This window comes from Notechis scutatus, chromosome 1, assembly GCF_049901735.1.
Source record: "Notechis scutatus isolate UNSWTSFEM ecotype Mainland chromosome 1, rNotScu1.2, whole genome shotgun sequence".
In the NCBI taxonomy this organism is placed as follows: domain Eukaryota; kingdom Metazoa; phylum Chordata; class Lepidosauria; order Squamata; family Elapidae; genus Notechis; species Notechis scutatus.
In genome coordinates, this window is record NC_142009.1 from 574,446 (window position 1) to 594,713 (window position 20,268).

Here is a 20,268-nt window from a genome sequence, read left to right on the forward strand (position 1 = left end):
GGATAAAAGGTGGGGAGGGCCAGACACCAGAGACCCCCCCCCCGGCCAGCAAGACCCTCTGCTCGTCTCCTGCTTGAAGCCCCTTTGACCACCTACCCCTTTGGCCTCCTGCCTTCCTCCCACTTAGTTTCAAGCGACTTTATTTGGAAGAGGGATCCCATCTGGGGCACCCGTGAGTCGCCTGCAGAAGCCCCCAGGCCCCCCAGAAATGGCCCATATCCTAGACCCCCCCCCCCCCCTCCCTCCCCCCCATCCAATCTTCCTTCTGGGCCTGTTTTTCTTTGAGCAAAGATGGAACCACGCAGAAAGTCGTGTTGGTCTCTTCACTCCACTCTTTATTCTCAACCTATTGGCGCGAGGTGGAAACCAGGCCGGTTCTGGCACTGAGGCTCCAGGGGGGCAAAGAGCCCCCCCCTACGCCCCCCCCTTTTCTGTTGGGGGCAGAGCAAGCAGATGGGGGGGGTTCGCCTGGCATAAACTCCCCCAAAGAGCCACCTGGGAAAGGAGCCTCGGGACGGAGGGGGCACCCCAGCTGTCCATGGGGGCCACGGGATGATGGATCCCAGCCCCCCAGGAGGGTCTCCACTCCATGGAGAGATTTCCCCAGCACTCCCAATAGGGCGGCTGACCCCCCCGTAAGGAGCCCCTCCCTCCTTCCTTCCTCCCCCTTTCCAGGCTGGGCTTCGGGCCCCTCCTCAAAGCGCCACGGACGGCTCGCTCCAGTCAGCATCGAAGGTCTGGATCTGGGCCTTGAGGTGGGAGAGCTTTTTCCTCAGGTAGTCGCAGCGCTCCTGTTTCTCCAGGAAGGAGGGGTCCTGCGGGGGGGGGGGGGAGGAATGGGGGGGGCAGAGGGAGAAGGACGGATCTTCAGCCTGGTGCCAAAAGCATTTCTATTACAACCCCAATTGATCCCAAAGCGTATGTTGGAAAACAAGACAGTCGTTAAGGGAGTTTTGCCCCATTTTACGACTTTTCTTGCCACGGCTGTTAAGTGAATCCCTGCAGCTGTTCAGTTAGTGACACGGTCGTTAAGCGAATCTGGCTTCCCCATGGCTAGTCAGGTCGCAAAAGGGGATCACGTTGTGACCCCAGGACACGGCGACCGTATTAAGCGTGAATCGATTGCCAAGCGCCTGAAGGTTGATCACGTGACTCCAGGGAATGGCCGTAAGTGTGAGAGCCGGCCACAATTCCCTTTGTGCAGCCTGCCGTTGTAAGCGAAGGGTTGTGAGGACGGCCTGAATCGGCTCTGGCTTTGGTTGTCCCCCATGAGCCCCTCTCCTCATTCTTGTGGGCTGAAGGGGGGAGACAGGGGGGCGTTTCCTCAGTGGAGTAAAAGGGTCCCTGGAACGGAGCCTGAAGGGGAGGGGGCACCTAGGAAACCCCCCTCCCCCCAGGGGGACAACTCTTGGGCGTCACAGTTCACAGCCTGAGCCTTTCCTTTCCTTGGGTGGTCTTGGAAGCCTTCCACCCCCTCCCCAGCCCCATTTTAGTGGCATGCATGGAGGGGGTTGTTGGTTTGCAGGGCTGGCACGGCCCCTTTCTCACATACAGGCAGCCCTCAACCAGGAATCGTTTGTTTAGCAACCATTCAGAGTGACCACGGTGGCGCAGTGGTTAGAGTGCGGTACTGCAGGCTGCTGCTGCTGCTTACAGCCGGCTGCCTGCAAAATTTGGCAGATCAAATCCCACCAGGTTCAAGGTCGACTCAGCCTTCCGTCCTTCCGAAGTCAGTAAAATGAGGGCCCAGTTGTTGGGGGCAGTAGCCCGACTCTGTGAAGCGGCACATAAGTCTAAGGGCTATGGCTATTTCCCTCCCTCCCTTCTTCTCTTCCTCCCTGTGGTTATAATGCAGCATTGCAGGCTAATTCTGCCGACTGCCAGCAGTTCGATCCTCCTTCCCTCCTTCGAGGTGGGTCAAATGAGGAGCCAGATGGTTGGGGGCAAATAGGCTGACTTGTGAAGCGGTATAGAGGTCTCAAGGCTGTGGCTACCACAGCATTGAAAAAGGGGGTCGTTTTTCACACGACCCATCCTCCGGGGTCACGGGGTCAAAATCCAGGCCCTTGGCAACTGGCCTGTACTTATGACGGTTCTGCTGGTAAAGCGAGGACTCCCTGGGGCGATTCCAGGCCACCCACAACCCTCTGTGAGAAGGGAGGAAAATGGGGGGGAACAGAGGAGCCCCGTCTTTCCAGCATTCAGGGTCTGCAGCCCCCAGACCCAACCAGGCCAGGAAGGACCCCAGAGGGAGGCAAGCGGGGAGGAGGAGGGAGGGCTGCGCTTTGGCCCTGTAGGAGGAGGAGATGCCCCCCACCCCACCCAAGAGAGCCCCCGCCCCCCCGGAAGCCCCAGCCGTTGAGTGACAAGCCCCCCCCCCTTACCTCCTTCTTGCCCCTGTAGGCCCTCCAGACAGCCGAGAGGCGGCTTTGCTCCTGCAGAGGAAGAGGAGGAGAAGAGAGGGTGGGGTCCTCCAGGGGAGCCTGGAGAGACCCTCCCCAACCCCGGCAGGCTCAGGAGGGGAGGCAGGGATTGTCCTGGGGAGGCAGGATGCAAACAGGGACCTCTTTGCTCTGCGGACGGACGGGCAGCCTGGACATGAGGGCCTCCAGCTCTTGGAACCTCTGCCGGCTGGCGTGGATTTCGCGCAGGAGGGCCTGGTACTCCACATATTGGTCCTTGAAGATGGCCGTGTACTTCTCCCGCTCGGCCGGACTCCCGATGGCCGGGTACCTCCTGTCCGGAGGAGAGAACGGAAAGGGTCAAGGGGGAAACCGCCCCTATTTTAGAGAGACTAACCGCAGTTCTGCAGTTACAGATACAGATAGATGCAGGTGAACAGAGCTGGAAGGGACCTGGTAGGTCATCCAGTCCAACCCCTCTCCATCTAAGCAGGAGACCCTACACCATTTCTGACAGAGGGCAGTCCAGTCTCTTCTTGGAAGCTTCCAGGGATGAACCTCTGAAGGCGACTTCGGTTCTACTAGTTGATGGTTCTCACTGTTAGAAAAATGTCTCCTTATTTCTACATTGAATCTCTCCTGGTTCAGTTTCCACCCATTATTCCTTCTCTGGCCTTCGGGTGCCTTGGAGAATAGCTTGACCCCCTTCCTCCTCTCTGGGGCAGGCCCTCAAATGTTGGAAGATGCTCTCCTGTCTCCCCTGGTCCTTCTCTTTCTTAGACTAGTCAGGCCCAGGTCCTGCAACTGTTCGTTGTGTGTTTTAGCCTCCAGTCCCCTCATCATCCTGGTTGCTCTTCTCTGCACTTTTTCTAGAGTCTCAACCTCTTTTTTATAGTGTGGTGACCAAAACTGGATGCAGGACTCTGGGTGTGGTCTTAGTAAGCCTTTATAGAGTAGTATGAGTACCTCCCTTGATCTTGATTGTATCCCTCTGTTCATGCAACCTAGGATTGCATTGGCTTTTTTGGCTGCTGCTGCACACGGCTGGCTCCTATTTAGCTGGTCGTCCACTGAGACTCCAAGATCCCTCTCCCAGTTCCTGCTATTGAGCCTGTCTCCCCCCAGTCTGTATGTCTCCTTCTGGGTTTTTCTGGCCTAAGTGTAGCCCTTCTCCGTGTCTCCGTGTCAGATAGTTCCAGGGCTGGGGAGGGGGGACACACCGCCTGAGATCCCCCAGAATGACCCCCCCCCCAAAGAGCTTGACGCTGCAGCTTCCTGGATGGCAGCTGGTTGCAGGCAGAAGTTCTCAGGTGCAGCTCAGCAGGAACGGGGAGCTGCAGAAAAGATTGGAATTGGGGCCTGGGCAGAGAGCCCAGCCTGGCTGGCATCGGTTCTGGAGGTGGGCATCCTCGCCCACGTAGCCTTCCTTCCTTCCAGGGCACCTTGAAACATCCCCCCCCCCGCTCAGCTCCAAGGGGTGTTGAGGCCTGGGGGGGGGGAGGTTCTAGCTGACCCCGGATGGCAGGTTTAAAAAATGAAGGACCTGAAAATGCACCTTGGTTTTTGACACCTGCCATGGACGCTTTTGGCCGAAGCCCCCAGGAGTCTCCAAGCGTGGCCACTTTCAGGCTTGTGGGCTTCAACTCCCAGCGTTCCCCAGTCAGCCAGTGAAAAGCTGCTGAGAGGAAGGAGAGTAAGGGGGAAACCCCCAAAGTCTTAAAGGAGAGACTGGACCACCCCTTGTCCTGTCTAAGCAGGGGGTTGGACTAGAAGACCTCCAAAGGCCCCTTCAGACTCCGTACTGTTCCCTCTCTCCAGTACTTACACGATGTAATCGGGGACGATAAGCGGCTTGGGGTTGTGCCCCACCGGGATGGCGTGGTTGAGCACTTCCGGGCCTCCTTCCTCGGAGAACACGACACGCCTGGACCCCCGGCCGGCTGGACGTCCCTTGGCCGGAGGGATCCTCAGGTGCTCAGGGGAAGCCCCCGGCAGGAAAACCGGCCTCAGCTGTGGGGGGCCAAGAGACCAAGAAGAGACCCTCACCTGCAGCCTGGGTAGCCCCACCCCTTCCCTCACCAAGGGTCACACCTGCAGCCAAGGGGGGCCCTGTTTGTTCCCCGGGAAAGGGGGGGCCTCCTCCCTGGTGGCACTGAAGGCCCTGGGGATTGTTTTAAAAGACGGAATATTTTATTGTGTGATTAGATGCACAAGGAATTTAGAAGCCTCCAGTGTACGAGAGGAGGAGGAGGAGGAGGAGGGGAAGAGGAAGAAGGAAGAAGGGGAAGAAGAAGAAGAAGGGGAAGAAGAAGGGGAAGAAGAAGAAGAAGAAGAAGAAGAAGAAGAAGAAGAAGAAGAAGAAGAAGAAGAAGAAGAAGAAGAAGAAGAAGAAGAAGAAGAAGAAGAAGAAGAAGAAGAAAGGAGACCAATCAAAAGGGGAAGTAATGAAGATCGTCAGAGGGATAAACCCTCCTAAGGCAAGAGCCCCACTCGGTGGGTTAATAGACATGAAGCGGCACAGAGGGAAGGTGGGGTTCAGCGGAGCGATGCCCCCCCTGGGTCCAGGGGTTTGGGGGCTTTCAACTCGGAAGCGTTAAAAGGCCGGATGCCCAGGGGGTGAGGGGCCTGCAGGCGTCTCCTCAGCCCCCCTTCCGACCCACGTGCAGACCCACCAACGGCACGGCCTCTGTCCTGGGGAGCGGGGGGCGGGCTGCCCACCGAGGTCTCTCCCACCTTCCTGAAGATGCCAGGACTGCCCCGGGGCCCCTGCGAATGAGGCAGGGGTCTCCCAGAAGGTGGGGGCTTTCCCCCAGCCCCGTCCAGGCCCCAGCCCCCCACCTGTGGGGGTCTTGCGGGGAGCAGCCTCCTCCTCCTCCGGGCTGCTTCGTGCCGCCACATCTGGAGACAGACGAGGGAGCCGGCCAGGTAGAGCAAGGGGGCCAGGAAGAGGAAGGTCAGGGCGGCCACTTGCCCCCCCTCCACCCGGCAGAGTGCCGTGAGGAGGGGCCCGTAGGCAAAGGCCGAGTAGCAGAGGCCCCCCCGGTTGAGGTCGTGCACGTAGGCGATGCCGGCCGCCAGGTAGAGCAGGAACATGGAGAGGTTGAGGGCGAACTCGGCCAGGGGCCACCAGTGGGAGCCGAGCAGGATGGCCCGGTAGTGCGTGGTCAGCCCCAGGGCCAGCAGGATGACCGTCAGCAGCCAGGCCAGGCTGGCCACCACCAGCACGAAGGGGGTCATCGGGACGTAGTAGCCAAAGCCGGCTCCGGTGAAGCCGCTGCTGTACAGTTGGGGCCACTGGTAGTCCTTCTGGACGGAGGTCGCGGTGCAGGCGAAGGCCATCCCGCCCAGGAGGAGCTCGAGGGCCCCCAGCAGCCTCAGGAGGCCGGGCCAGGACTTCAGGTGGCCGTACTTGTGCTTGCAAGACTCCAGCTTCTCCCTGTATCCCGGGGGGGCTGTGGAGGCCTCCCCGCGGCTGGAGACGGACACCCTCTTCCCAGACTCGGAAGACGGGGTGGCCTCCGAGGGGGGTCCTGGCCCCCTTCCTTCCTCTCGCTACTGGTGGAGCCGCCCCTTCCTCCTCCTCCTCCCCGCCAGCCAGGCTGGTTCTCTCAGGGCCCTCCAGGCCTGGACGGACGGGTGGGGGTTTGGGGCCCCGGAGGAGTGGGGTCCCAAGGGGCGGCAGGAGGTTCTTCTCGGGGCCGCCTCCACCCCCTCCCGAAAGCCTTCCGCCAGGACCCGGCCAAGGAACTTCGGAGGGGCTGCGGAGGGGCCCCTTCTGGGAAGGCTGGCTGGGCCGACCACTGCGGGGGCCCACGTGGGGAGGGAGGGGAGGGCAACTCGCCGCCGGAGAGCCGGACCCAGAGCTGCACCCAGGACTAGGGGTCCCTGGGGCCCCGGACGGAGAGGGCTGGAGGGGAGCCAGGAGGCTGGGCCCAGGCCCACCGCAGGCCGCCTCTCTGCCCCAGCCGGAAGGGGTTTCTCCAGGGCCATATGGGTCCAAGTCTCTTGTGGGGAGGGGTCTTGGCTGAGTCTCGGCTTCCGGGCAGGAGCAGCTGATTGGGGAAAGATAAGGAAACCGAGAGGTTGGTCCCAGCAGGGAGGCCCTTTTCTTCAGCCCCACCCAAGGAACGGAAGCGGGGGAGAAGGAAGGAGCCCTTTTGGGGGGGTGGCGCCCATTAAGAAATGGCCGAAAACTTCCTCTCTCCACCTCGAATAGGTAGCCCGAAATGTGGCTCTTACTGGACGGACTTGGAGGTGAATGGTAGAATTATGGGGAGACTTAATTATTTGGCATTTAGGGCTGGGCCCCCAAGGCCCCCCAGCGGTTGGAAAGGGAAGAATCTACCCCCCCCAGGAGGGACCCCCCCACCTCTCGGGGCAAGCCAACTAAGGCAGGAGCAGAGCTGGCCCTGATGCCCTCGCCAGCCTGTCTCCCTGGGGAGGGGACCGAGGGCAGCCAGCACAGGACCTCCGAGGCCCCTCCCTTTCTGGGGTGACCCTGGGACACCCCCCTCCTTCCCAGACTCAGCCCTGTCCGAAGGCCCAGAGATGGACGGGCAGCTGGCAGTGCCAACCGTGCCGATTACTAAGATGGCAGGGAGCCCCCGGCATCTCCCGATGGACGTGAGGCCAAGGCCGACTCTGAAGGGTCTCAGGCCAAGGAAGACGGCTGCCCTGCGGTCGGTTCGTTTGCTCAGAGGGGGCCCCGAGAAAGGATATGGAAAGAGCTGCAGGTGGAGGGAGGGTTGAAAAACAGGTGGCCTTCAAGGGCCCCTCCTCTCCTGGCCCCCCAGCCTGCCCAGGGGGGGTCCAGTGGGCCTGTGCCTCCATCGGGGACCACCCCTCAGGGGAAGAACCCCACCACGGCCTTTGCCTGTCTGCCCGGTGGGAGTCTCCAAGGAGGAAGGCAGAGAGGAAGAGGAGGAAGGAGAGGGAGAGGGGGAGAAGGAGGAGGGAGGAAGACAAAGAGGGAAAAGGAGAGACCCCCTCCCAGTCAGACCCCCTCTGGCTGCCCCTTCTCAGCCCACCTCCGGATGTTCACCTTTCATCCCCCCCACACACACAGCTGAGGGCCCCATGCCTGGAGCCCCCAAGATGGCCCCCATACCTTCCGCCTGCTTGTGGTCCCACTCCGGAGGGGAAGGGGGTGGGTGGGATCAGGGCCCACTTCAAAGGCCAGCAAGGAAGCGTGCAACTTCCTCCTCCCTTTTGCGATGGGGGGAGGGGAGGCTCCGGTCTGGTGGGGCTCTGCCGGCTCTGGCACAGGAAAAGCTTTGGGCTCCAAGCGGGCATCTTATCGGGCTTTGGGAGGTTAATGATTAACCGGAGGCTGCCCTGCAGGAAAGTGCCAGGCCCAGAGCGGCAGAGGAGCCCCCCGAGCCCAGAAGTTCCCCATTTCACTTCAGGACCAAGATGCCCATGGGGCACTGCCCAAGCGCTCTCGATGGCCACAGCCACTTTGCAGGGATCCAGGGATCCCCGTTCAGGAGCAGGAGGAGCAGGAGGAGGAGGAGGCCTCCTTCCAACCTCTGACCCCCCTTCTCAGTCCCATGGGACCGGGGGCTCCTGTCTGGAGGGGGCTGAGGCACCTGTAGAAGCTCCTGCCAAACGGTTCCTCCCAGCCCCCTCCCTGCCCATTTTCCAGGGGTGGGGTGGTATGAACTGGGCACCTGGCAACTCCCGGGGTCCCTGAACCCAAGCCCCCCCAGCCACGGAAGGACCCCGGGGGTCTCTGTGTGGTTCTCTGTGTGGTTCTGGCTCAGCCTTCAGTTGGAATCCTGCTGCCTTCCCAGGTGGACGCCTGCCCTGCGCTCCCAGGTGCGATTGTGTGTTTGTGTGCAGAGTTCCTGCAGCCGGTGTGGTGGAGACACAGCCTTTAAGACTGGGGAGCCTTTTGCCAATGCAGATCATCCCACCAGGATCGCTGCACCCCGGCCAGGAGCAGCCCCCACGCCCGGGGGGGGGACCCTCTCGGCAGGGCCAGGCAGGCAAGAGGCGGAGAGGCCTGAGGATGCTGTGGGGCCGCTCTCCGGGCGGGTGCGGTTAGCAGTGGCCGGGGGGAGCCTCCCTGGGCAGTGGATGGGCTGCCCGGGAGCCCCCAGGAACCCGGAGGGAGCGCAGCCTCTGTGTGCGCGTGTGGTTGTGGTTGTGGGTAGCTTGGCCAGCTCCTTCAAAGGGCATTTGCCCCACAGGTTCTTCTTGGATCTTGCTTTCTTCTGCGACTGTCCCTTAGCTGGGCCCTGAGCTGTCTCACACACACACAACACACAACACACACAGAGGCGTGCACGCATTTTGCATTGGGTCTCTTGCCAAACGCAGCAGGGGAAACTCGGGGGCCACGGGGCTGGTGTTTTTCATCTCTTCACAGGAATTGGCAAGGACACAAAATCACACGCCTCACACCAGACTTCAAGTGCATGGAAAGCTACAAGGCCCACGTTTATAAATGGGAAAGGGTGTCACAAGCACACACACACACGCACACAAACACTGCCCCCAACCTTGAGCACAGCCTACTGGGATGCCATTGGGACACCACCATAACTCCATAAGCAGCAGCAGAAGAGTTAAGGGCATGAGAGCTGGGATTTTCCCACCTGGTGGTGCCCTTTCCTTTTGGTGCCGGAGGGAAGTGCTTAAATCTGCTAAGTGCTTCCTCCAGGGCTGGCATGAGCCCAGTCTCTGGGCACGTGAGGCAGGGCAGAAAAGCACAGGCTCTTCGTACCCAGGCCGGGTGAGCACTTGAACCCAGAGCCAGTCCATTGCTGGGGCTCAAGGAAGAAGTGACCAGCGGGCAGCTGCTTTGCCTGCAAAGTCAATAGGGAAATCTTTCTGAATGGCTAAGCAGCCTCCCACCGAAAGCCCAGCAGCTGGTGTGTACACACACACACACAACATTGAGTTTTAAACAACCATCCTTAATGTGTTTGGAGTAAATCGCCCTTGTAAGTGAAACTCTACCGTGAAAAGAAATAAAATTCTGTGCCAGGAGCGAGGGGGGAAAACCACCACGTGGGCCTTTCAGGTGTTTATTTAGCAAGGAGAGGCTGTTCTGGAGCCTGAAAAGGGCCTGCGTAGAAAAAACAACCGAAACCGACTCCCAGATCAAGGTCAAGGTTGCAAAATAAAACGGAGAATCTGTTTCGGTGCTCCAGGTCGACCACATCATTCTACAGTCCGAGAAGGGAGGCCATTTCGCTTCCTGCCCGTAGTTCTCACGGGGAGAGACGGCGTCTTGCTTTAAGACAGTTCATGAATGCTTGGGGGGGGGGCAGCTTCTGCCTTCAGCCCGGACGGAGACCTCTGGGTTGCCCCAGGAAATCAAATGGACTAAGAATGATCCATCTGGTAGTCCTCGATTTACGACGGTTATTGGGACTAGCATTTCTGTTGCTAAGCAAGGTAGTTTTATCATATGGGGTGGACATGTGTAAAAGCAAAGAAATATTGGACAAAAATGCATACATGGTTGGAGAAAATGTTAAAACAACATATAGATTATGAGCCAGAAATATTTTTGTTAGGCATAACACCTGAAAAGTCAGATAAAGGGAACTTATACTTAATATTACGTATCTTGACAGCAGCAAGAATTGTATTTGCACAATACTGGAAAAATAAGGAAACACCTACAGAGGATGATGACGTAATTAAAAAAAATTAAGTTGCACAGAAATGGACACATTGACATTGAAAAAAATAGATACAGAATATTTTCAAATGTGGGATTTGTTTTATAAATGATGGGACAAAAGAGTTAGAAATTAGGAGTGGGAAAAGTATTATTGTATATAAATAAATTGACCCAGACTTTATGCTGTTCACTGAACACTTTTGTATGTCATGTGAAAACAAAGTGTTAAAAAAAAAAACCCCAAAGAGGTGTTTTACGACCTTTTTGCCAATCACTGCAGTCATTAAGCAAATGACACGGTCATTAAACGAATCCAGCTTCTCTGGTGATCTCTGCTTGTCAGAAGACAGATGGGAAGGTCACAAGCCGCGATCCCCTGGCTTTAGGATACCACGACCATCACAACTACATGAATACATGCCCAGGGCCCAGGTTTTGATCGAGAGGGGGCCGTGACGGCCACTGAGTGAGAACCAGTCGTAAGTCGGTGCTTTTTTTTCAGTGCCACTTTTAACTCGGAACAGCTGCCAAGCGATGGTCGTAGGTTGAGAATTGCCTATGTATGAACCAATAGTTTCCGTATCGCAATAATTTCTTACTATATTCAAGCTCTCCCTAGGCAGAAAATACGATAAAGCGTCGCAGGAAAGTATGACTGCATTTGCACCGATGACAGAAGGCTGCAGAGTTAAGGGTGTGGTTGTGTTAGCTTAGTGCGTTTCCATTTCACGCGAGGCTAAACAAAATGGCCAACATCGTCTTGGCGTAACGGTTACATTTCATTTCGCTGAGATCCTAGGGGTGTTGCGTAACCAACACCACACTGGGGGGGGGTCTCAGCAGAGAAGGGGGGGAGGAAGACACAGGGACCCCGGAAGCGGCATTCAAGCAAAGGGAAGCCCCCCTTAATCCTCTGGGCTGCCAGGATGCTGCAGGAGCCGGCTTGGCCTGGCCAGGATCTCAAACGGACTTTGCCCCAACCCCCATTTTCCAGACTGGGGTGCAGACGGACCCAGCCTGCCCCGTCCCAGTCGCACGCGTCCCATCTACGCAAAGCCCTCCTTGGCTCAAAAAGTATCAAAAGGCATAGAAAAGTCTTGGTCAGAATCCAACGCATAGAAAAGTGGAGTATTCATAAGAAAGTACATTTAAAATTAAGCCTCTAAAAATATTTCGGTGTGGTTGTATAAAATGGACCGAGGCGGAAGGAAGGCAAACAGAGACATGAAAGGACCGGAATGGTTATCCGCCGACTTTCCTGGCAGGGATGGGACCAAACGGGGGGGTTGCATCCTTCCCAAGGGGGGAGGTCAGTACGGTCAATGGCTCAAACTGGAAAGGCACCAGTTTTGCTCCACCTTGGGGAATTGGGATACAGGAAGGAGCCGGAAGGAACCTGTGGATTTAATACTAAGAGGATGAGGGGACTGGAAGCTGAAACACACAAAGAAGAAGAAAGAAAAAGAAAAAGAAAAAGAAAAAGAAGAAAAAGAAGAAGAAGAAGAAGAAGAAGAACGGTTGCAGGAACCGGGCCTGGCTGGTCTGGGGAAGAGAAGGACGAGGGGGTGGCAGGAGAGCAGCCTTCCAGTATCCAAGGGGCTGGCCCAAAGAAGAGGGAGCCAAGCTATTCTCCAAAGCCCCCGAGGGCAAGAGAAGAAGCAACAGATGGGAACTAACCAAGGAGAGAAGCAACTTAGAGCGAAGGAGGCATTTCCTGACAGTTACAGCCATTAACCAGTGGAACAACTTCCCTCCAGAAATTGTGAATGCTTCAACTCTGGAAGTTTTTAAAAAGATGTTGGATAACCACTTGCCTGGAATGGTGGAGGGTTTCCTGCCTAGGCAGGGGGTTGGACTAGAAGACCTCCCAGGTCCCTTCCGACTGTTATTCCATTCCATTCCATTCTAATCAGCTGCCCTCCCACCTGTGCTCCTCTTGTGGCGGGGAATCTTAGCAGCAAATGTGTTTTCACATTTTCGGGTGTTTCATCCCCTCTCTGGGACCCCTGCCTGAACCCCCAAGGCTCAGTCTCCACTCGTCATTGGCCCCCACAATCCCAGTCCAAGTCCAACTGGTGGACGGAGGCTGCTGTGATCCATCCTCTGGACCAGGGGTCTCCAACCTTAGCAACTTTAGGACTTGTGGACTTCAACTCCCAAAGCTGCCTGAGGAATTCTGGGAGTTGAAGTCCACAAGTCTTAAAGTGGCCACGGTTGGGGACTCTGCTCTGGACAGCTGACCAAGTGACCCCCTTCAGCACCAGACCTGCGTCGGCTGTAGGCAACGGACAATTGTAGGAAGTTCCCGGAACGGCACATCCCCAAACCTAAGAGGGAAGGGAGTTTGCTGTGTGAAAGGAGCTAAAAGGGTTAAAACTGGGTTCCCTGGGAGGAGGAGGAGGGGGAGGGGATGAGAGGGTCATAGCAAAGCTGGCTGAGGAACTCTGGGAGTTGAAGTCCACAAGTCTGAAAGGGGCCAAGCTTGGAGAGGACCCACCACCAACCCAGCCAGACCGAGGACCCCTCCCCTCGCCCGGCCTCAGCCCAGATAACCCCCCACCCCGGCGCTTTGACGGCAAACTGCCCTTCAGGGTGACCTCCAAGAGATGGGATTGGCCAGCCTCGCTCCCTTTTCAGACCGCCTACCAAACTGGACACTTGGATCCCTGCAGCCTATGCGACTTCAACACCACCACTACAACACACACACACACACAAAGGAAACTGCTATTCTGAGCACCTGAGCAAGCCTCTTGCTCTCCGCCTGGCTGGCTTGTGCTGGGACCCTCCGGCCCCCCCACACCTCCCCAAGGCTGGACCCATCCAGGCCCCCTCCCGTCCCAGCCCAAGTCCTCCTCCGCAGCAGCCCCTTCCTCGCCCCTTGGAAAATGAAAAGCGCTGGTTTCCTGCTAACCCCCAGCTGCTCCCGTCCATCCCCTCTGCCCTCTGGACGGGAAAAAGCAGAAAGTCCATATTCCAAGTGGAACCAGGAAAAGGCTGCTGGAAGGGGCTGAGACTTGATTGGGGCTCCTCTGACGTCCCAGCCCAGGCGTTGGAAAGATTTCCCCCATAAGCCAAGAGGAATGCAACCCACCCCCCACACCCCGTTTTGGCCCAATTGCAGGAGCCCTGCCCAGGAGGCTGGCCGCTCCCCCCCCCCCCCCCGAGGAAGAGTAACCGAGAAGCCAGCTCCCTTGAGCTCAGCCCGCCTGGGAACCCGTTCAAACTGCAGGGCCAGACCCGGGTCAGATTTCCTCAGCTTTCACTGAGGCTTGCCTGTTTGCACCCTGGCCCAGGAGCCCCATTCAGACAACCTGAAGGGACCATCCCGGCAAGTGGGATCCACCCGCGGATCTCGGAGGGAGCAGAGCTGTGATTTTGTGGCAGCGAGTTCTCCGTCTGCCAGTGGAAATACTCCCTGGAAGTTCATCCTCTCCCTGATAAGATCTACACTCGGAGCCAAAATGCAGCCAGAATCTGGGGGTCTCCTTCCCCCCCCCCCCAAGACCCCCCTTCAAGCGTCACTTGAATGGCATCTTTCCCCAAACTGTGCAGGACGCCGGAGAGCTTTCCTTGCAAGGGGGGCCGTTTCAGGCTGTTTGTGTTGCAATGACCCTAAATCTTAAGGTCATTCGAGGGAGCCCCGTAAACCCCCCCAGAACCACCAGAGTCTCATTCAAATGCAAGTCAAAAGCCCAACTCCGGAACCGCAAATGGCCTTTTATGTGGACTTCAACTCCCAGGTTGGGGGATTCTGGGGACTGAAGTCTGCACGTCTTCCAGTTGCTAAGATCCAGAAAGAGACAGGAGAACATCTTCCAATATCTGAGGAGGGGCTGCCACAGAGAGGGGTGTGTGTCAAACTATTCTTCAAAGCCCCTGAAAGCCAGAGAAGGAACAATGGATGGAAGCTGAACAAGGAGAGATTCAACCTGGAAATAAGGAGGAATTTTTTTCTGACAGGGAGAACAATCCACGCATGGAAGAGAAGTTGCCCTCGGAAGTTGTGGGAGCTTCATCATCCCTGGAGGCTTTCGAGAAGAGACTCGGCTGTCAGAAATGGGGTAGGGTCTCCTGCTTGGGTGGGTGGGGGGGTTGGACTAGATCGGGGTCTCCAACCTTGGAAACTTTAAGCCTCCTGGGGGACTTCAACTCCCAGAATTCCCCAGCCAGCTTTCTGGGAGTTGAAGCCCTCCAGACTTACAGTTGCCAAGGTTGGAGACCCCTGGACTAGATGACCTAAGACGCTAGTCAATGGTGATCAGGGCTTTTATGGATCACCCACTAGAGGGCAGCAAAGGGTTACGATTTGAATTTAATCTCTCTTTTTCCCCTCTTGGGCTCTTACTGATGGTATTATTGACCAGGGAGGTTTGCAGGGAAAAGGGAAAAAAAAACCCAGCTGAGAATAGGGAGACCCCGACCCTCCAACCCTGAGCTCCCCAGTTCCTCTCCTAGGGGAATGGCCTGGCTGCCTTTTGTGGACTTGGTCTGGATTTGGCATCTCGGATGGGATGGACGCAGCTTTGGCCTTCGGGCTCCAGAGGGCCAGAAAGCCGGATCCCCTCGCGCCCCCCCCCCACCCCCACCTGGCTTCAGCAGAGCTTCTGGTTGCCCCTGGGGGGGAGACCCCTTCCAAATAAGGGGAGGGGGGGAATTAGCCCTGCCTGCAGCCACCGTGCCTCGCCACAGGCAGCTGGGGTTTGGGTGGGACGGGACTGGGTTGGAGTGGAATCGAAGGGGGTCTGGAGGACTGGGGGGGGGGGCGGCATCCCGTCTCAGAAGCAGGAAGACCCTCTAGCTCTGCAGCAACAGACGAGGATTCCCCATTTTTAAGTAAGCGTCAACTTTTGACTGGGTTGTTTGCATATTCTCGTGTTCGTCTCCGCAAAGCATTGCGGCGATTCTCACAATACATTCGCCACCTTCACCCAGAGCGATCAAGCCTTAATGGCTGCCTTCCCCTCACATGCGATGCCCCAGTAATAAACCCTGTTATGGCTTACATTGATGGCTTGGTTCACACCCAGAGAGAGTCCCCCACGGCCCCATCGCCCTCCAGCCGGGTCAGTCGCTGTGCGGACGGAGAGGCCCAGCACTGGAGGCTTTCAAGGAGAGACCGGACAGCCACTTGTCTGAAATGCTATATAGACTCTCCTGCTTGCTTGTGCGGGGAGTTAGACTAGATGACCTCCAGGGCCCCTTCCAACTCTGTTATTCTATGTCCTATGGGGAGAAGGGGGGCGGTTAGAAAACTGCGGGCAGGGAAGCCAGAGACCCCCAGGAAGCCGTCCAAGCGGGGAAGAAGGACAAGTTACACAGATCAGGATTTGGGGTGGGGGGGAGGATATGGGGGGAGAGGGGACAGAGAGGGAGGGAGTCCGACAGGAAAGGGGCTTGGGGGCTATGGCGTCATTTGAAAGAATGACAATGTCCGGCTAAGGGAGTCCTGCCCAGATGGAGCCCCCCAGGAGTCCCTCTGGCAGAGCCCCCTCCTCCCAATTCCTCTCCAGCCACAGGGCCAGTTTCAGTGCAACATTTGCCAGGCAGAGCCCAGGGAGGGGTCTCCTCCCCCCCCCTTCCCAGCCTCTTAGGGGCAACCCAGGCGAGGCCTTTGCTTTGCCCGGCTCCCTCCTGGCCCCTTTGCCTCCCGCATGCAACCTTGGGGGGCTTTTGCATCCAGAAAACGTCTGGAAGACCCCTCCCCGGGTCTCCTTCCTCCCACCCCACCTTCCCTCCGGGCAGAGAAGAGCCAAGGGAGGCCATTCAGCCTGCAGGAAGACCGAAGGGGCCGAGAAGTGGCTCGAAGCCCCCCCCCCTCGGTCAGGGGCCTCCAACCTTGGCACCTTTTGGACTTGTGGACTTCAACTCCCAGAATTCCACAAGTCTTCAAGTTGCCAAGGTTGGAGACCCCTGCCCTAAGTGAGCAGGTGGGCTCCGCCCCACATATTAGCTTGTGAAAAAACGTCACTAAGGCACCTCCCAGGCTGGGCACAAAGCTGGTTGGATCCACTGCAGGAGGGCCCCCACCCCCACCCCCCCGTTTGGAGGCCAAGGAAGAACAAGGCCAACTTCCGCCAAGGGGGGGGGGGGCTGGGGGGATTGGGGCGCGGCAGCAGGAAAGAAACCGCACAGGATTTTTGGGCCGTTGCAGACCAAAAGTTGTGCGTGCATCAACGAGGTTGCCAAAAAAATAATAAAGCCAAGAGTGGTTTGCAGCACAGTCTGTAATTATCCAGCCTCCCCCTGGAATGGCGTGTTTAGGGTGAAGTGCCATGAAAAGGGCGGAGGCCGGTTTAAGGGCCAAATGGAGACAGCCGGGATGGGCAGAGGACAAAGGGGGCTCAGGGGTCAGGAGGAGCCCACCCAGGTCCCAGGAGAGGACAGCCAGCGGTGGCTGGACGTGAGGAGGAGCCCCTGGAAGAGAGACGGAGGGTGAGGACGACATCCTTCAGCACCCGCTGGTGGACGACCGCTGGGCCCTCGGACAGGCCCTGTGTGTGTGCATGGCGTGTGTGTGTGTGTGTGTGGACTCAGACCACCTGCGCCTGGGAGCTTCAATCTCACCTGGCAAACTGGAGGCTGCCCCACCCTCGGGGGTGTCCAGTGGCCTCCAAAGCTCTAGGCAGACACACACACACACACACACACACACACACACTGTTTCAAACAAAGGCAAAGTGAACAGAAGGCGACACAACCGCTCTGCACAAAGGATAAACACGTCTCCTTGCAGGCCAAAGAAATTAAAGACCAAACAGTGGGCAACTTCAGCCCCCCCCCCCGCAAGGCAGGAATGAATGACAGCTTCCAAAGGCTCCCTGGAGCCAGGGAGGGTCGGGGTCTCCTAGGCTTGGCCCTCCCCCAACTCTTCCTGGCAGAACTTTCCTAGCTCAGAAACCCCCTCGGGCCTCTTCCCTGCTGGCCACAGCCTCTCCGTGACACGTGGGGTGTGAAAGGCCCCCCACCCCTCAGGCTCTCTTGGGGCGGTTGGTGGTCGATGTGGACGCCTTTCGGGGCTTCCCTGGTGATCTGTCAGATCTGCTTTGGGCGTCCGTGTCTTCACTGCCTTTGAGGTGATGGCGACCTCGAGTGCCACCCGCTCCCCCTTCGCCCTGCCCAATATTTCCTGGGCCACGGGCAGCACACAGCCACCCCTCTTCTTCAGACGTTGCTGGCTCCTTTTTCACATGCCTCACTCCTTGGTCCCCCTTCCCCCAAAAAAGTATCTTGCTCCATTGCAACTGAGCAGTTTTGGCTCTCCGTGTCCCAAAGTATTTCTGGCTCATCCAGGTTTGAATCTTGCCCGAGTCCCCTGGGCAAAGGGAGGGGGGTGGGTTTCTTTTGGACAACCATCCCAGTGACGGTTGAATAAGCGACGGCTGCGCTGTGGGCCAGGAGGCGACAATTCCAGGAGCGGCCAACTTTTCCGCCGGTTCTCTGCAGTGATTTGTGGACTTTTGTTTGCCCGTCAGATTAGATTTCAGGCGGTTTTCGTATTCTGAATCTGTAAATAATTGCACGCAAATGTTTTGATGTGCCTCCTGGCTGATTGAAGGGGGTCCTCCTCCTCTTTGCCCCATCACAGACCGAAGGGGCTGAGCCGACAGGGCTCTCCAAGCCGAAGACTTTGCCGCAGAGCTCCTAAAGACACCACTTAAGCCAGGCCAAGGACGTGAGCTGCTGAAAACGTATCTGGTGCCCAAATCCACACTCGAGGTCATAGCAGGTCAGGCGCATCACAACCCCCTGGAGAAACTGGAGTGGCTGCTTCGCTCCACGGTGAGACCCCAGCTGCAACCACGAAAGGATTCTCTCCTGAGCTACTTCCAACCCATGACAAAGACGGAGGTTTGGGGGTCCCCGGCTTCCCCACCTTGATCCCCTTTGGCAGGAGGCCCCATCTGAGGAGACTGCGTTGAACCCCCTCACAATGTGTGACATCCTGCCGTGACACAACACCTTTCACTCCACGGACGGGAGGCTTAACAAGCCGTGCAAACCAAACTCTACAGTCGTCATCACCGCGGCAGAAGTGCGAGTCGAGGGGAGGAAGCTGCTCTTGAAATCCGATCGGTGGCCAAGACTGGAGTACCCTGGATGTCACGCAGCCAGTCAGGAGTGCCTGTTGTGCCCCTCCTGGGTGCTCTGCCCCCTGCACTTATGGGAAATCCAGCCGAGGGGCCGCTTTCTCCACCCCAAGTAGAGGAGCGTGTGAGGGGTTTGCTGCCACGTCACCCACAAGGGCTGCCGAGGGGTCTGCCGTGCCCCAAAAACCCTCACCTGCCTCCTGCACGTCTGCAAACTCACCCAAAATGCGAGATGTGCACGACACAAGCGTGTCCTTCAGCACCTAGAAGAGCTCCTGTGCAGAGAAAGTGTCCCTTCCTGGGTCGAACCCATCGTCCCATCCGCTTACTCTTTCATCAAACCGGACCTGATTGTGCACAGGAGCCAGCGGTGGGTCCTTGAGACCTCCGTGGTCCCTGGCTGCTGGGTGAGAGGCCAGGACTTCGATACCACCAAATACGGACATCCCGGCTGTGTCGCCAACCTTCATCCCTGGGCTAAAGCTTCCGCTTCCGTTCTGGGACACCATCTGCCCGTCCTAACCTCCAAGTGGGGATTGTTCTATGACTCACCAGGGGTGGACTTGGAGCTTTGGGCTTGAGGGACATTCTGGACCTGTGTTCACTCACCATCGGCCGCTTTCTCTACAAGCTGTACATGCGTCAAACCAAGGCTGAGTGTTCCTGAACTGTAAGAATCTACCTGTGACCTTATATGACCTGCTGGCAGTGACAAACCGCTTTCTCACCTGGCCAGATCCCACCGTTGTCCTCCCTGCTCTTCTTCTGGGGGGTTCTTTGTGGTAGAGGGGGCTGACAGTAGGACAGCTCAATAAAACACACCAGCTGTGTTGGCCACTTAATTTCTGCCTGGAGCAGAGATTCTACACAAGCAGGAGCCGGGTAGACCAACAATTTGCTTACAAATAGGACAGTATCCAAATTGTAGGAGTACCACAAAAGACAGCTGCAAAACAAGGGTTGCACTGAACTAAACCAGACATTCCAAAATAAAATTGCAATCACAGAAGCGCTTACCAGAGATGAAGTTGCTGTGTTTTAGATTTTCAATTAGATGCCTTGTGCGCCGTTAGGTGCGTGGGCCACCAACTTGGTCCACTGGATTTTGTCTCAGTCCTCCTGAACTCACAGTGAGCAGCCTCTGGGGCTAGGCCGATACAACGCAGATGCAACCAGAGACTCTCGATATGGCTGTCTAGCAGCGAAGTATATCGCCTTAGAAGGCTGACTTGTGAGGGGAGGAAAGGTCTGTGTTAAACTATTTATTTTGTGGTTCACCTGCCTAAAAATAAAATGTTACCTTGCCAAGTTTGGAGACTCACTTTTAACGCTCTCTCCGTCTTTCGGGAATTGCCCCCTCCAGATCAGGGGAGGGCAGTTAATTTTCCCAAGGGGCCACATGACAAACTGGAACTGTTGTGGAGGACCTTTCCCCCTTGCTGGCATTGCCCTGCCCCCCTGCCACCCCCCCAGCCAACACCCCACTTCCACCGATGCCACCCCCCCCCATGCTGCAACACCATTGCCCTGCCTTCTGCCGAGACCTCACACACACACCCCACTGCCAAAACACCAACAGCTGCTACTCACGCACCGACGCCAATGCTGCAGGACAGACTGGGACTCCCTGCAGGCCGGACATGGCCCACAAGCCACGAAATGCCCAGATCTGGTATAAATGGTACGACTCTTGTGACAGACAAGGCCGATATCCTGCAGAGGTGGGCTGGACTCTTGGAAGCCATCCTTAACTGATTTGACATCTATTAATGATGAGGCGACAGACAGACAGGGCTGCCCAGGCTGGCACCATCAAGGAGGAGGATCACCACTCGTAGCAGTCATGGAAACTGCCAGCCAGCTGTCCAGTGGCAAAGGCTGAAGGGCAGGTGCCACATCTGCCCAGGTCTACAAAGTTGGTATTGTATTTGTAGAGAAACTTACCTGTTTTCCCAAAAGCAAGAATCCATTCTGCAGGAAGTGAAAGATGCACCCACTGTACACCTCTACAGGAGGAAGGTTAAACAACACGCGTGCGACGACCAATGAGGAATCTCGCTGCTCTCCAAGCCAGGAGAAATCATGGCAGGTTTTTTTTTCTGGTCATACATCTGGAACTGGAGCTGTTGCCAAAGTACCC

General features: G+C 57.2%; 1 protein-coding gene across 1 annotated transcript; it reads right to left on the reverse strand.

Annotated features, from left to right (window-relative positions):
• Nucleotides 1–334: 334 nt before the first annotated feature.
• On the reverse strand, nucleotides 335–18,637 carry OCEL1 (occludin/ELL domain containing 1). Its single transcript, XM_087954528.1, has 6 exons — nucleotides 18,458–18,637; nucleotides 5,274–5,954; nucleotides 4,228–4,424; nucleotides 2,565–2,736; nucleotides 2,385–2,435; nucleotides 335–815 (listed from the first exon to the last, which is right to left on the reverse strand). The coding sequence occupies exons 1-6, from the start codon at nucleotides 18,635–18,637 to the stop codon at nucleotides 696–698; spliced, it is 1,401 nt and encodes a 466-aa protein (XP_087810654.1). The 3' UTR covers nucleotides 335–695.
• Nucleotides 18,638–20,268: the final 1,631 nt, after the last annotated feature.

Bases quoted from the DNA above. Each gene is read 5' to 3' on its own strand.
- OCEL1 (XM_087954528.1), bottom strand. From the start codon at position 18,637: ATGGTGTCCCAGAACGGAAGCGGAAGCTTTAGCCCAGGGATGAAGGTT. The intron at 5,955-18,457 runs GTAAGCGGATGG...CTCCACCAGTAG, and splicing joins AGGTCCGGTTTGATGAAAGA to CGAGAGGAAGGAAGGGGGCC. The intron at 4,425-5,273 runs AGGAGGAGGCTG...TCTTGGTCTCTT, and splicing joins GGCACGAAGCAGCCCGGAGG to GGCCCCCCACAGCTGAGGCC.